The sequence below is a fragment of the Canis lupus genome, chromosome 1 (genome assembly GCF_048164855.1).
Source record: "Canis lupus baileyi chromosome 1, mCanLup2.hap1, whole genome shotgun sequence".
Taxonomy (NCBI): Eukaryota; Metazoa; Chordata; class Mammalia; order Carnivora; family Canidae; genus Canis; species Canis lupus.
The window spans coordinates 111389010-111402203 of record NC_132838.1 but is presented as its reverse complement, the minus strand read 5'-3'; the positions used below and the strand labels follow the sequence as shown (position 1 = coordinate 111402203).

Below are 13194 nucleotides of genomic sequence, written 5' to 3'. Positions count from 1 at the left end.
GCCCAGGGCGCGATCCTGGAGACCCGGGATCGAATCCCACATCGGGCTCCCAGTGCATGGAGCCTGCTTCTCCCTCTGCCTGTGTCTCTGCCTCTCTCTCTCTCTGTGTGACTATCATAAATAAATAAATAAATAAATAAATAAATAAATAATTAAAAAAAAAAAAAGGAGGGCACTTGTGATGAGCACTGAGTGTTGTAAGTGATGAATTACTAAATCCTATACCTGAAATTAATATTACACCATGTTAACGACTGGAATATAAAGTTGGAAGAAAAAAAAGAAATCTTACCATGTGATTAAAAATAATTTAAAATATTTAAATTATTAAATAATTATCTAACTATAAATTAAGGAGGATCAATCTAATAATAGTTGAGTTTTTTGGATAAAATGACAGGGAAAATTTAAAATGCAATATACAAGGAATATTTTATTTTTTTTTAATTTTTTATTTATTTATGATAGGCACACAGTGAGAGAGAGAGAGGCAGAGACACAGGCAGAGGGAGAAGCAGGCCCCATGCACCGGGAGCCTGACGTGGGATTCGATCCCGGGTCTCCAGGATCGCGCCCTGGGCCAAAGGCAGGCGCCAAACCGCTGCGCCACCCAGGGATCCCTACAAGGAATGTTTTAATTCGCATACACTTCCGATAATAGTAAAATAGGTAACTTGCAATAAATTTCTGGCGGATGATGGGTAGACATAGTTTTAAAACTGTTGAGAGGCAGGCAGCCCAGGTGGCTCAGTGGTTTAAGCGCTGCCTTCAGTCCAGGTTGTGATCCTGGAGACCCGGCATCGAGTTCCATGTCGGGCTTCCTACATGAAGCCTGCTTTTCCCTCTCTTTGCCTGTCTCTCTGCCTCTCTCTCTCTCTCTCTCTCTGTCTCTCATGAATAAATAAATAAAATCTAAAAAATATATAAAATAAAATAAAACTGTTGAGAGGCATCAAAAGGCAAGATGATGGAAAATTAGTCTACTAAAATTCAGAAAAAGTGTGTGTGGGGGGTCATGCACCTGAGGTGACTTTTCTCATGGGGTGATGGTCTAGTCAAAGAGCTGGAAAGCCTAGAAACTCTGAGGCATTTCTGACACCCATTTGAAGGTAGGGAAACAAGAGATTCTGGCAAAAACTACAAAACATACATCTTCTCAAGCACAAATAAAATATTTACAAAAGGGATCGCATGATGAGCTATAAAGGAATAACAACAAATTTTACAATACTGAAGTAATACTGAATATGCTCTCTGAATGTAATGAAATTCAGCCAGAGCTCCATAACAAAAAGATAATTTAAAAGCTGCCATGTGTGCATCTAATAAAGTATTGTCTCTCAGTTCCCAAACCACCCTTCTTTACTCTGTTTTATGTAAAATCTGAAGCCTATCTTGCTGCTATGCCATCTGGTTCTCTGCCAATAAAGAGAGTGCAAGGCTGGAGAAAGAGACTCGATACTTCCTTTGGGCTTCCAGGAGCAGCACCACTTTCTTACTGCAACTGTTCAATTAAATAATTTGCAGTTTTTCCAACACTTGACAATCAGTTTCATCATGGCTCTTCGTAGACATTATGAAACAGCTTCTCAAACCCTGTTCCTCAGGTGCCTAAGTCCTATAACTGCAGGGCTCTCTGCCTCTGAGCCCGGGTACCTCTGAACACAACTCCGTACTCAGAGATTTGAGTTTCAGGACAGTAGGACCTTCCTCCAAGCTGCTCAGTTTTAATAAACCCTACCTCTTCCCTGTTACCCCAGACCCTGGGGTGATTGCTGCTACTTGCTGCAATTGTTACCTGCATTGTGTTTGTCTTTTCAGCAATCCAGTCACCAATTCTGTATACATACTAATTCTTTCTTTTCAAATAACTATGGTCTCTGTCTTTTCAGTTGACTCCAAATTATACACCATGTTTGGAAGTAAACCAAACCCGTATGAATTGAAGAAATACTGTATTCAAAACAAAAGTATATTTTAACTGGATGATAATAAAAATACCTCCTAACAAAGCTTATAGGATGCATTCAATACTTCAAATTAAATAGAAAGCTTTAGGTATGTGCATGAAGGAAGATAAAAAAGCTGGAAATAAAAAAATGAAGCATCCATCTCGGGAAGTTAGAAAAAGAGCAAATCACTTCTTTTCCCAATGTAAAGGTACAATAAAGATGAGAACAGATAAAGTAGGACATAAACATAATACAGAAGAATTTAAAACATTATTCTTTGAAATGAGAAAAAAATGTTGATAAATCCATAAGATTTATTATTAAAACAGAAATCACAAATTACCACAAGGAAAAGAATGAAAAAAATCACTATACATTCTATGAACTTAAAGGAATATTATGTGGAATGTAAAGCCAATGAAATTGAGAACTTAAATAAATACATTTCTACAGAACTTAAAACAGCATTTACCAAAATAGACATAAGTAATCAAAAATCTGAATAGAGCTAATACTGAAAAATTGAATTTATTAAAAATCCACAAAGGAATTCTCTGACCTCAGACAGTGTCATCAGTGAACTCTATCAAATATTTAAGGAAGAGGGGCGCCTGGGTGGCTCAGCAGTTGAGCGACTGCCTTTGGCTCAGGTCGTGATCTCGGATCCTGGGATCAAGTCTCACTTCAGGCTCCCAGTGGGGAGCTTGTTTCTCCCTCTTCCTGTGTCTCTGCCTCTCTCTGTGTGTCTCTCATAAATAAATAAATAAAAATCTTAAAAAATATATATATTTAAGGAAGAAACCATGCTTATCTTAGAATTCTTTTTTTTAAATTTTTATTTATTTATGATGGTCACAGAGAGAGAGAGAGAGAGAGAGAGAGAGAGAGGCAGAGACACAGGAAGAGGGAGAAGCAGGCTCCATGCACCGGGAGCCCGACGTGGGACTTGATCCCGGGTCTCCAGGATCACGCCCTGGGTCAAAGGCAGGCGCCAAACCGCTGCGCCACCCAGGGATCCCTCATCTTAGAATTCTTAATGAGAATAACAAAATAGGAAACACTTTCCAACTAATTTGCAACCAACACTGATACCAAAATCTGTTGCAGTCTTTCTTAGAATGGAAAATGGCAGGTCTATCTCATCATAAATCTACATGTAAAAATTCTATGCCATAACTTATTCAACAATACATAAAAAGATTATACATCATGACCTAGCAGACTTACCAGGAATGCAAAAAACAAAACAAAACAAACAAACAAAAAAAAAAACCCAGAGCGTTTGATAAATTTATCATCCATTCATGATGAGAAAATTTAGGAAACTAGCAATAAATTACAGAAAAAATTGAAAGCAACAGTGAAGTATTGAAAACATTTTCTGTGGAAAATGCATGGAAATTTCCTGGAAATTGATAACATGCAAAAAATGCAAAAAAAATTTCATGGAAAAAGATAACATTGCACTTGCCCCTTTATTCTTCAATCTTGCAAGCTTGTCTGATTAATTTTAATAATTTATATATGGCTCCTTTGTACTTACTAAGTACATGAACACTGCTGACCTCAGACTTGCAAGAAATGTGACAAATGTGCAGAGCTGTGGGAACAAGGAAGATATTCCATATATGGTACTGAGTTAAATTGGTATTGAGGGGGAAAAATGATCTCTACCTCAAGCAATAAGCAAAAATCTCATGCTGGTGGACTATAGAGCCAAACTTGAAGCATTTCTTAGGAAAATTCGAATCTACTCAAGATATATACCCATAAGTAATGTGTGCACTTGTGTACCAAAAGACATGTATAAGAATTTTCATTGCAACATCAATGATAATGATGTGCTAGAAATACTCCAAATGTTTATTAATGATAGAATGAATCTTTTTTTGCATACTCATACAATGGATCAGTACAAGGCAAGGATATTGAAAAAACTTTAGCTACATGCAACACTATGGATGAATCTCATAAATAGGATGTTGAATAAAAGAGCTGGACAGAAGTTACACTATGATACCATTTATATAAAATCCATAAGACAGTCAAAATTGAACTATAGTATTTAGGATGCACACTTAAGTAGTAAAAATGTAAGGAAAATCAAGAGGATTGTACAAAAATCAGGGTAGTGGTTACTTATGATAGGGAAGGAAATATGGTGCTGTGGGTAAGAGTGGAATTCCTGCAGTTCCAGCAGGCTTCATTTCTTGATGTGGGTGGTGATTATTCAGCTGTCCATTTTCTGTGTATACTTTCAAATGTATATGATTGGAGCATTTTTCTGAATACAAGTGATTGTTCACATGCCTGACAATCAATGATACATGATCAACAAACTAGTACATCCATACAATGGAGCATCATTCAGCAACAAAAAATTAATTATCAAGGTATAAAGAGACTTGGAATAACATCAAGTGCTAGTTTCTGCGTGAAAGAAGCCAAATTGAAAGAACCACATACTATGGAATTTAACCACAGAGACAGTAAAAAGACCAGTAGTTGCCTGGGGCGGCAGGAGGCGGGGGAAATTAATTAATTGAACACAGTGCTATCTTTAAAGCAATGAAACTATTCTGTATGATACTATATGGTAGATACAGGACAATTATGGATTTTTTTCAAAACCCACAGAACTGTACAAGACAAAGAATGAACTTTAATGTAAAGCATGAACTTAAGTTAATAATAATGTATCAGTATTGTTTCATCAATTGTAACAAACATACCACACTAATGCAAGGTATTAATAACAGGAGAAACTGGGGGGGAAGATGTCCAATATATGGGAAATCTTTGTACCTTCTCCAAAATTTTTCTATAAACCTAAAACTGCCCTAGAAATAAAGTTTAAAAAAAATCATGATGGGGTGCCTGGGTGGCTCAATTGATTAAGCATCTACCTTCGGCTCACGTCATGGTCTCAGGGTCCTAAGATGGAGCCCCACATTGGGCTCCCTGATCAGTGGGAAATCTGCTTCTCCCTCTGCTCATGCTCTCTCTCTCTCTCTGTGTCTCAAGTAAATATCTTTATAAAAAATCAGTCATATGCTCCAAAGTAAATTGAATATATGGCAGAGAAGAATGTTTTATAAACTTTTTTCAGAACTCAAAGGAGAAGACTGAAGATGAGGAAGTCTATAAAGAATATGAACACATTGAGCAGCCTGGGTGGCTCAGCAGTTTAGCGTGATCCTGGAGACCCAGGATCGAGTCCCATGTCATGCTCCCTGCATAGAACCTACTTCTCCCTCTGCCTGTGTCTCTGCCTCTCTCTCTCTCTGCCTCTCTCTCTCTCTGTCTCTCATGAATAAAATCTTCAAAGAAAAAGAATATGAACACATCAATCTATATCATACATTACCACAGAAGTGTAAAGCAAAAGATTACTTTCTCATTTGTTCCTAATCAGAATCCCATCAATTACTTTAAAAATGTGCATATATCGATACGATGGAAGTACTAATCAACATTGAAAAGAAAAAGCTAGAAATATTGACTAGGTTTATGCAAAAATAAGGAGGAATTTCACAAGTATTATCCTAAGTGTAAGAATTGAGACAAAGAAGTATACTATTTATGATTCTACTGATATGACATTCTTAAAAAAAAAAAAAGAAAGAAAAAGAAAAAAATACTGTAGGGAAAGAAACTAGATCTATGGTTGCCAAAGGGTGGGAGCAGGTTGAATGGATTGACGATGTAGTGGTACCAAGGATCTGTTTTGTTAGGCAAGGGTTTTGTTTCTAAATAGGACAATTAATTTGTTAAAGATCAGTTTCTAAATGGTAAAAATGAAACCAAGAAAGCATCTCATGGAATAATTGGCAGAAGATAAAAACTCAGAGCCCATGCTATGGATATAGTGTTCAGACATCTAAAAGAGGGTAGAAAAATATGCAAAATGTGTGCTCTTCCAGTACTATTTGAATCATCTGTAAATCTCCCTGGACTTGAATTTAGCATATTGGCCCACTGTGCTTACTATACGATACATAGACTACTGACTGCTGCCAGGCAGTCCATCTAATAACTTATAGTTGAGTTGTCCTTGCATCCTTTTATTCATATGCAAATATACTGTGCTGCTTCTTATAAACTTGAGAAAAGGACAGCAGTGTGTTCAGTGAACCCTAATGGGATCCACTGATTTTCCCAGTCTCCCTGTAATCCAGATACAGAAATCTTACAGAATGCTGGAAAAGTCTGTTGTAGATTCCACTCTAGTATCAGCTTGGAGACCACGGGCTGTGCAGTCAGGGTGTTGAGCTACAAGTTAATTATTCACACCTTTATGTATTCATATCCCTATTTCCATTGGAGTTTCATTACTTTATGAATCCCCAAGATTATTAAGCCACTTACTAGCATGTATGTTGTTAATATTTTCATCTCAGTTTACTCTAAATCCTCTACACCTGTATGTATGGCATCTTTTTAACATAGGGAAATCTAAAATTTTCATACAGACTTGCTCATTGTAACATTTACTTTGGCTGAAGCCCTGTGCACGAGTAACCAGAGGCAATCTTTTCCATGTTTCATCATTGTTCTCCAGCTTTTTAGAAGTATTAACTTCATTTAATTCTCATAAGCTATAATTACACCCAGGAAACTTATTCACCAAGATCAACTGGCCCAACGTTACAGCGCTAGGAAGCCGCAAAGCTGATTGGCAGGAACAGAAGAGGGCTGGGGGAGCTCAGCACCCAGGAGCATCGGATAGCGATGCATGACCCTAGCCCGCCTCCAAGCTGGGACGCCATCCGCCCCAAACACTAAGAAGCTCTGCCTGCCGAGAGGGAAATGCAAATGCCTCTACACCTTGTCCTCCAATCGACATCCCTTGTCCTTAAGGCAGAGGTCTGGGACATCACTGGTCTCTCGCCTAAGCTGAAGAGCACTAGAATCGCTGCTAGGACTCAAATCTCATTACTACATGGGGAATAATGGCTGCAACCTCTCCTCGAGCGGAAGTTCCTCCCTTCCCCCAACCAGGAGCCACGCACGAAACCCAACCCCACACTGCTGAAGAGGAAATGTCGTCCACTGCACGGAAGTTCTGGACTACACTTCCCAGAATCCCTGAGCGGTTTAGGGCTACGGCCCCGCCCTCCTGGAGTGGAGGCCCTTCCGACTACACCTCCCAGAATCCTCTGCGGGATCGTGATTCCGGCCCCCCAGCCTCTATTGCTTTTGGTTAAATTCTGAGTGGCTTCTGCGCTATAAGCGTTTTTTTTCTTTTTGTAATTTTTTTTTTCTCTTCCCAAGAACTAGTACTTGGGAAGAAAGCGGAGCTTTTCATATGAAAATATAACTTTTTAGCAGAAAAGACAGAAAAAAGGCAAGCTTTTATTTTTTTATTATTATTATTTTTTTTTTAAGACAAACTTTTAAAGGGACTGGCTGCGTGCTGCATTAAGGAATATGGTATATCTCTGGGCGCCTGGGTGGCTCGGTGGTTGAGCGTTGGCCTTCGGCTCAGGTCATGATCCGGGGTCCTGGGATCGAGTCCCCAGACTACTGAGGGGAGCCTGCTTCTCCTTCTGCCTATGTCTCTGCCTGTCTCTGTGAGGAAGAATGAAGTAAAATCTATAAAAAGGGGGAGAAGGGGATACGGTATCTCAGGCTCAGTTTGCCTTGATTGCCTCTTTACATATGCCTGTATTCATCTACCTCTGACTGTGCTATCTGGCATAAACTATTTCTTTCAAGATGCTAAGAATCCACAAGGAATTCCGAGCACAGATCATGCTACAAAACAAACAGCAATGTTATTTCTGACAAGTGAAAGGAACTGCTCTGGCAAGGAGTTGGAGAAAATACTGCAATGGGGAAAAAAGGTTTTTCCTTTAAAATTTTTTAGTTTGAACTCAGACTTCCCTTTGACTACTCCTGTGTTGCTCTTTGATATTAAATATTTGCTATGAGTATTTTTCTTTTATTCAGGATGGGGGATAGGTTGAGGTGGGGATGGAGTCCAGGTAACTGACAAGTTAAACTACAGGAAGTATGTACTCACCTCTTTCCTTCTGGGCAGAAAACAATTTTTAAAATGAAACAATAATACAACAAGTATTGTATTGAGAATAATATAAAAGTATTGAGAACAGTAACATGAAACACCAAATGTATATACCTTAAATTCCACACTTAAAATCTTTCCCACAGTGGCTTCACTTATCATTTCTTAATTTTTTTTTTCTGAAGTATTTTAAAGCTACTCCAAAAAAATAAAAATAAAGCTACTCCTTGACATTGTGATTTCCTTCCAAATACTACATATATATCACTTAAAATTACAATATTTTCTTATGTACACACAAAATTGTTACTTTATGAAACAAACTTAACAATTCTTAGTATTATCTAATGTCAGTTTGAGTTCCTGTTTACTGAAAAATTGCCTTTTATAGCTAGTTTATTCCAATCAATATCCAAACAGAGGGGCACTTGGGTGGCTCAATGGTTGACCGTCTGCCTTTGGCTCAGGTCATGATCTGGGGGTCCTGGGATCAAGTCCTGCATCAGGCTCCCTGCAGGGAGTCTGTTTCTCCGGCTGCCTATGTTTCTGCCTCTGTGTCCCTCATGAATAAATAAAATCTTTTTAAAAATCCAAACAGATTAATTGTATTTGATCATTCTTATTTAAAGGCTAGGTTGGGGGGATCCCTGAGTGGCTGAGTGGTTTAGCGCCTGTCTTCAGCCCAGGGCACGATCCTGGAGTCCCAGGATCGAGTCCCACCTCGGGCTCCCTGCATGGAGCCTGCTTCTCCCTCTGCCTGCGTTGCTGTCTCTCTCTCTCTGTGTGTCTCTCATAGATAGATAGATAGATAGATAGATAGATAGATAGATAGATAGATAGATAAAATCTTTTTTAAAAAAATAAAGTTTCCCTTTGGAGAGGAAGCAAAAAGAACAGCAAATATGTAAAAACAGGGCTTAAAACAAGGAAACCATGATCACAAATCAGACTATGTGATCCCTTATATAACAGATGTTATCTCCATGAAAGGAAAAAAAATATGTATTAATATCAGTTTTGAAGTTTCACATATATTAGGATAAGATAAAAGCAAAGCTTTTTTTTTTAGAGTAAAAGAATTTTTAAATGCAATGGGAGGGGGACACCTGGGTGGCTCAGCAGTTGAGCGCCTGCCTTTGGCCCAGGGAGTGATCCTGGAGACCAAGGATCAAGTCCCACATTGGGCTCCTTGAATGGAGCCTGGTTCTCCCTCTGCCTGTGTCTCTGCCTCTCTCTGTGTGTGTCTCTCATGAATGAATGAATGAATGAATGAATGAATGAATGAATGAATGAATAAATAAATAAATAAATAAATAAAATCTTTAAAAAAATAAATGCAATGGGAGTCAGTAGAGCCTACAGTAAACCATCCAGCAATCCTAATGTTCATCTTATAAGTACAGACATTCTCTGACTTACAGTGGTTCCACTTACAATGGTGTGAAATCAACACCCACTCAGTAGAAACCATATTTTGAATTTTGATCTTTTCCAGGCTAGCAATATGCAAGAAGATACTCTGTCATGAGGTCGGACGGTGGCAACAAGCCATAACTCCGTTTTCCATCTCTATAACTTGGTCACTTTAAGAATGTTATATAATTGGAATCATATAGGAAGTTGGGTTTTGGGATCCCTGGGTGGCGCAGCGGTTTGGCGCCTGCTTTTGGCCCAGGGTGCGATCCTGGAGACCCGGGATCGAGTCCCATGTTGGGCTCCCGGTGCATGGAGCCTGCTTCTCTCTCTGCCTGTGTCTCTGCCTCTCTCTCTCTCTCTCTCTGTGTGACTATCATGAATAAATAAATAAAATCTTTAAAAAATAAAAAAAATAAAAATAAATAATTTAAAAAAAGGAAGTTGGGTTTTTCACTCAGTAAACTGATCTCAAGATCTATCCAAGTAATTGCATGTATCAATGATCCATTGCTTTTTAGTACTGAGTGGTATTCCATAACGTGGATGTGCCAGAGTTTGTTTAACCATTTACTTATTGAGGAAATTTTGTTTTAGCTTTTTTGCTATTATAAATAAATATGAACATTAATGTACAGATTTTTTATGTGTCTGTAAATTTTTTTATTTCTCTGGTAAATGTCCAGGAGTGCAGTGGCTGGGGTGTATTGTAAGTATATGTTCAGTTCTTTTTTTTAATTTTTTAAAAATTTATTTATGATAGTCACACAGAGATAGAGAGAGAGAGAGAGGCAGAGACATAGGCAGAGGGAGAAGCAGGCTCCATGCACCAGAAGCCTGACGTGGGATTCGATCCCAGGTCTCCAGGATCACGCCCTGGGCCAAAGGCAGGCGCTAAACTGCTGCGCCACCCAGTGATCCCTATATGTTCAGTTCTTTATGGAACTGCTAAACTTTTTTCCAGAGTGCCTGTACCATTTTACATTCCCAACAGAAATGTATGAGAATTCCAGTTTCTCTGCATCCTTGCCAGCTTTTGACATTGCCACTATTTTTTTCTTTGAACTGGGATGCTCTGTTTGAAGAAACAGTATTTATTACTAACATGTAGGTGGAAGTAGCACTCTGGGATATAAGATGGCCATAAAATTGTCAGGTCTATTATAGCTACAATAGAGCAAAACCTTATTAATTCAGACAACGCCGATGCAGAACTGCGATAATTATATATAATTCTTATTGAGTTAAAAGTTCAAATTGGAAAGATAATTCAAGACTTTTGATTTAGGTTTGATGATCTACTACCTATAAATTGCATTTGAATATTGAATAAAACTGGCAAAATAAAATAAGTATAGAACAGTTTGTAGAGTATAAAGTGCCATAAAAATAAAGCTACTGTAATTCACCACCCTTAACTTTTTTTCAGATGTTAAGAATTGAGATGTAATTGACATTAGTTTTAGGTGTACAAAATAATGGTTTGATATATGTATATATTATCAAAGAATCACCATAATAAGTCTAGTTAACATCCATTACCACATATAGTTACAATTTTTTGGTGATTAGAACTTTTAAGATTTACTATCTTAGCAACTTTCAAATATACGATACTGTATTAAACTATGATCACCATGCTATACATTACATCTGCAGGACTTAAAACATAACTTGAGGTTTTACTTTTTTACTGCACCACCCATTTCAACTATTCATCATCCTCTGCCTCTGGAAACAAATATTTTCTGTTTCTATGAGTTTATTTTTTTGTTTTAGATTCCACATATAAGTGAGAGCAGATGATATTTTTCTCCTCTGACCAGATAATTCCAAATAGCTGGTCTTCGTGTTACCAGACTCTTTGGTCTGCTTGATCAAGTTCATTTTGACACTGTTTTTTTTTTTTTGTTTTTTTTTTTTTCCCATTTCAGTCATTGTTCTCTTCAGTGCTAGAATGTGTTCAACTCTTCTTTAAAAATTTTTTCTATTTCTCTAGTTTTGTTTTGTTCATGTATTGTTTTCCTGATTTAATTATCTATCTGTGTTCTCTGATAACTTGCTGAGCTTTCTTTAAAAAATTATTTTAAATTCTTTGTCAGGCAATTCCTAGAGCTTCTTTCTATGGGATTGGTTACTGGAAAATTATTGTTTCTTTGGTGGTATCACATTTCATTGATTTTTTTTGTTTTTTGGGGTTTTGCATTGCTGGTTTTGCATTTAGTGAAAACACTTCCTCCAGTCTTTACTGACTGGCTTCAGGAAAGCAATCTCTTCACCAGTCAGTTTGGCTACGAATTCTGAGGCTTTCTTAGACCTGTTCTATGGATGTGTCCATGCCATACCTTTTGTCTCCTCTTGGGGAAAGTTCTTAAAATGTATGCCTTCTCTTGATCTCTCAAAGCCAGGTTGAATACTGAGAATTTTATTTACAAAGCTAAATGTACAAATGAAAAGATCTCCTTCTTGTTAAGGCTGAATAATATTCCATTGTGTGTAGTATATACCATATTTTCTTTATCCGTGTATTTGTCAATGGACATTTGGGTTGTTTCTTGGCTGTTGGGAATAGTGGTGCAATGAACATGGGAAAGCAGATATCTCATCTTGCTTTCAGTTCTTTGAGATACATATCCATAAAGGTAATTATATTGTAGTTACATTTTTAATTTTAGGGGGAATCTCCGCTGCTGTTTTCCATATAAGTTGCACCATTTTAATTCCCACAGTGTAAGAGTTCCAATTTCTCTATGTCCTCAACACTTGTTATCTCTTGATGTTTTTTTTAAAATAATAGCCATCTTACCAGTGTGAGTTGATATCATATTGTGGTTTTGATTTGCTTTTCACTGATTAGTGATGTTGAGCATCTTTTCGTAAACTTGTTGGACATTTGTACATCTTCTCTGGGAAGTGTCTATTCAAGTCCTGTGCCCATTTTAAAATCAGGTTATTGTGTTGGTATTTATTATTGGATTGTAGGGGTTCCTTTTATATTTTATACATTAACACCTTATCAGATATATGATTTGCATAGATTTTCTTCCATTCCATAGATTGCCTTCTCATTCTTTGATTGTTTTCTTTGCTTGCAGAAGCTTTTTAGCTGGTTGTCATCCCACTTGTCTACTTTCACTTTTGTCAGTTGTGCTTTTGGTGTCATATCCAAGAAATCACTGCCAAGACCAATGTAAAGAGGTTCCCCCCTATGTTTTCTTCTAGAAGTTTTATGGTTTCAGGTTTTTTATTTAAGTCTTTAATCAATTTGAGTGTGTGTGTGTGTGTGTGTGTGTGTGTGTGTGTGTGTGTGTTGTAAGATGGGGTCCAGTTTCATTCTTTAGCATATTGAGGACTTTATGCTAAGGGAAATAAGCCAGTCACAGGGTAAAAATGGCATGATTCTACTTAAATGAGTTACCTAATTAGTCAAATTCATAGGAGAGAGAACAGAATGGTGATTATCAGGAGCCAGGGGGAAGGGGAAATGGGGAGTTGTTCAATGGTATAAAGTTTCAGTTATGAAAGGTAAATTAGTTCTAAAGATCTGCAGTACACCATAGTGTCTAAAAGCAACAATACTGTATTATATACTTAAAAGTTTGCTAAAAGGGTAGATCTCATGTTACTGCAAAAAATAAAAAATCCAAGAGACAGAAGGAAACTTTTAGAGGTGATACATATGTCTATTACCTTGATTGTTATGTTGGTTTTACAGGTGTATGCACATATCTAAACTCATTAAACTGTATACATTAAATATCTACAGTTTTTGTGTAACAATTATGCCATAAGAAAGCTGAG

At 37.4% G+C, this 13194-nt stretch overlaps 1 protein-coding gene across 3 annotated transcripts in view; it reads right to left on the bottom strand.

The window, feature by feature from the left end:
- Positions 1 to 7308: 7308 nt before the first annotated feature.
- LOC140604053 (zinc finger protein 285-like) overlaps positions 7309 to 13194 on the bottom strand; it is a 37381-nt gene continuing 31495 nt past the window's right edge. The window contains exon 4 of one of the 3 annotated variants that reach the window (XM_072774993.1): positions 7309 to 7547. In XM_072774993.1, the coding sequence (XP_072631094.1) occupies positions 7336 to 7547 (212 nt within the window). In that variant the 3' untranslated portion in view covers positions 7309 to 7335. The remainder of the gene's footprint in view (positions 7548 to 13194) is intronic. The other 2 variants (XM_072774967.1, XM_072774974.1) reach the window with 2 other exon arrangements.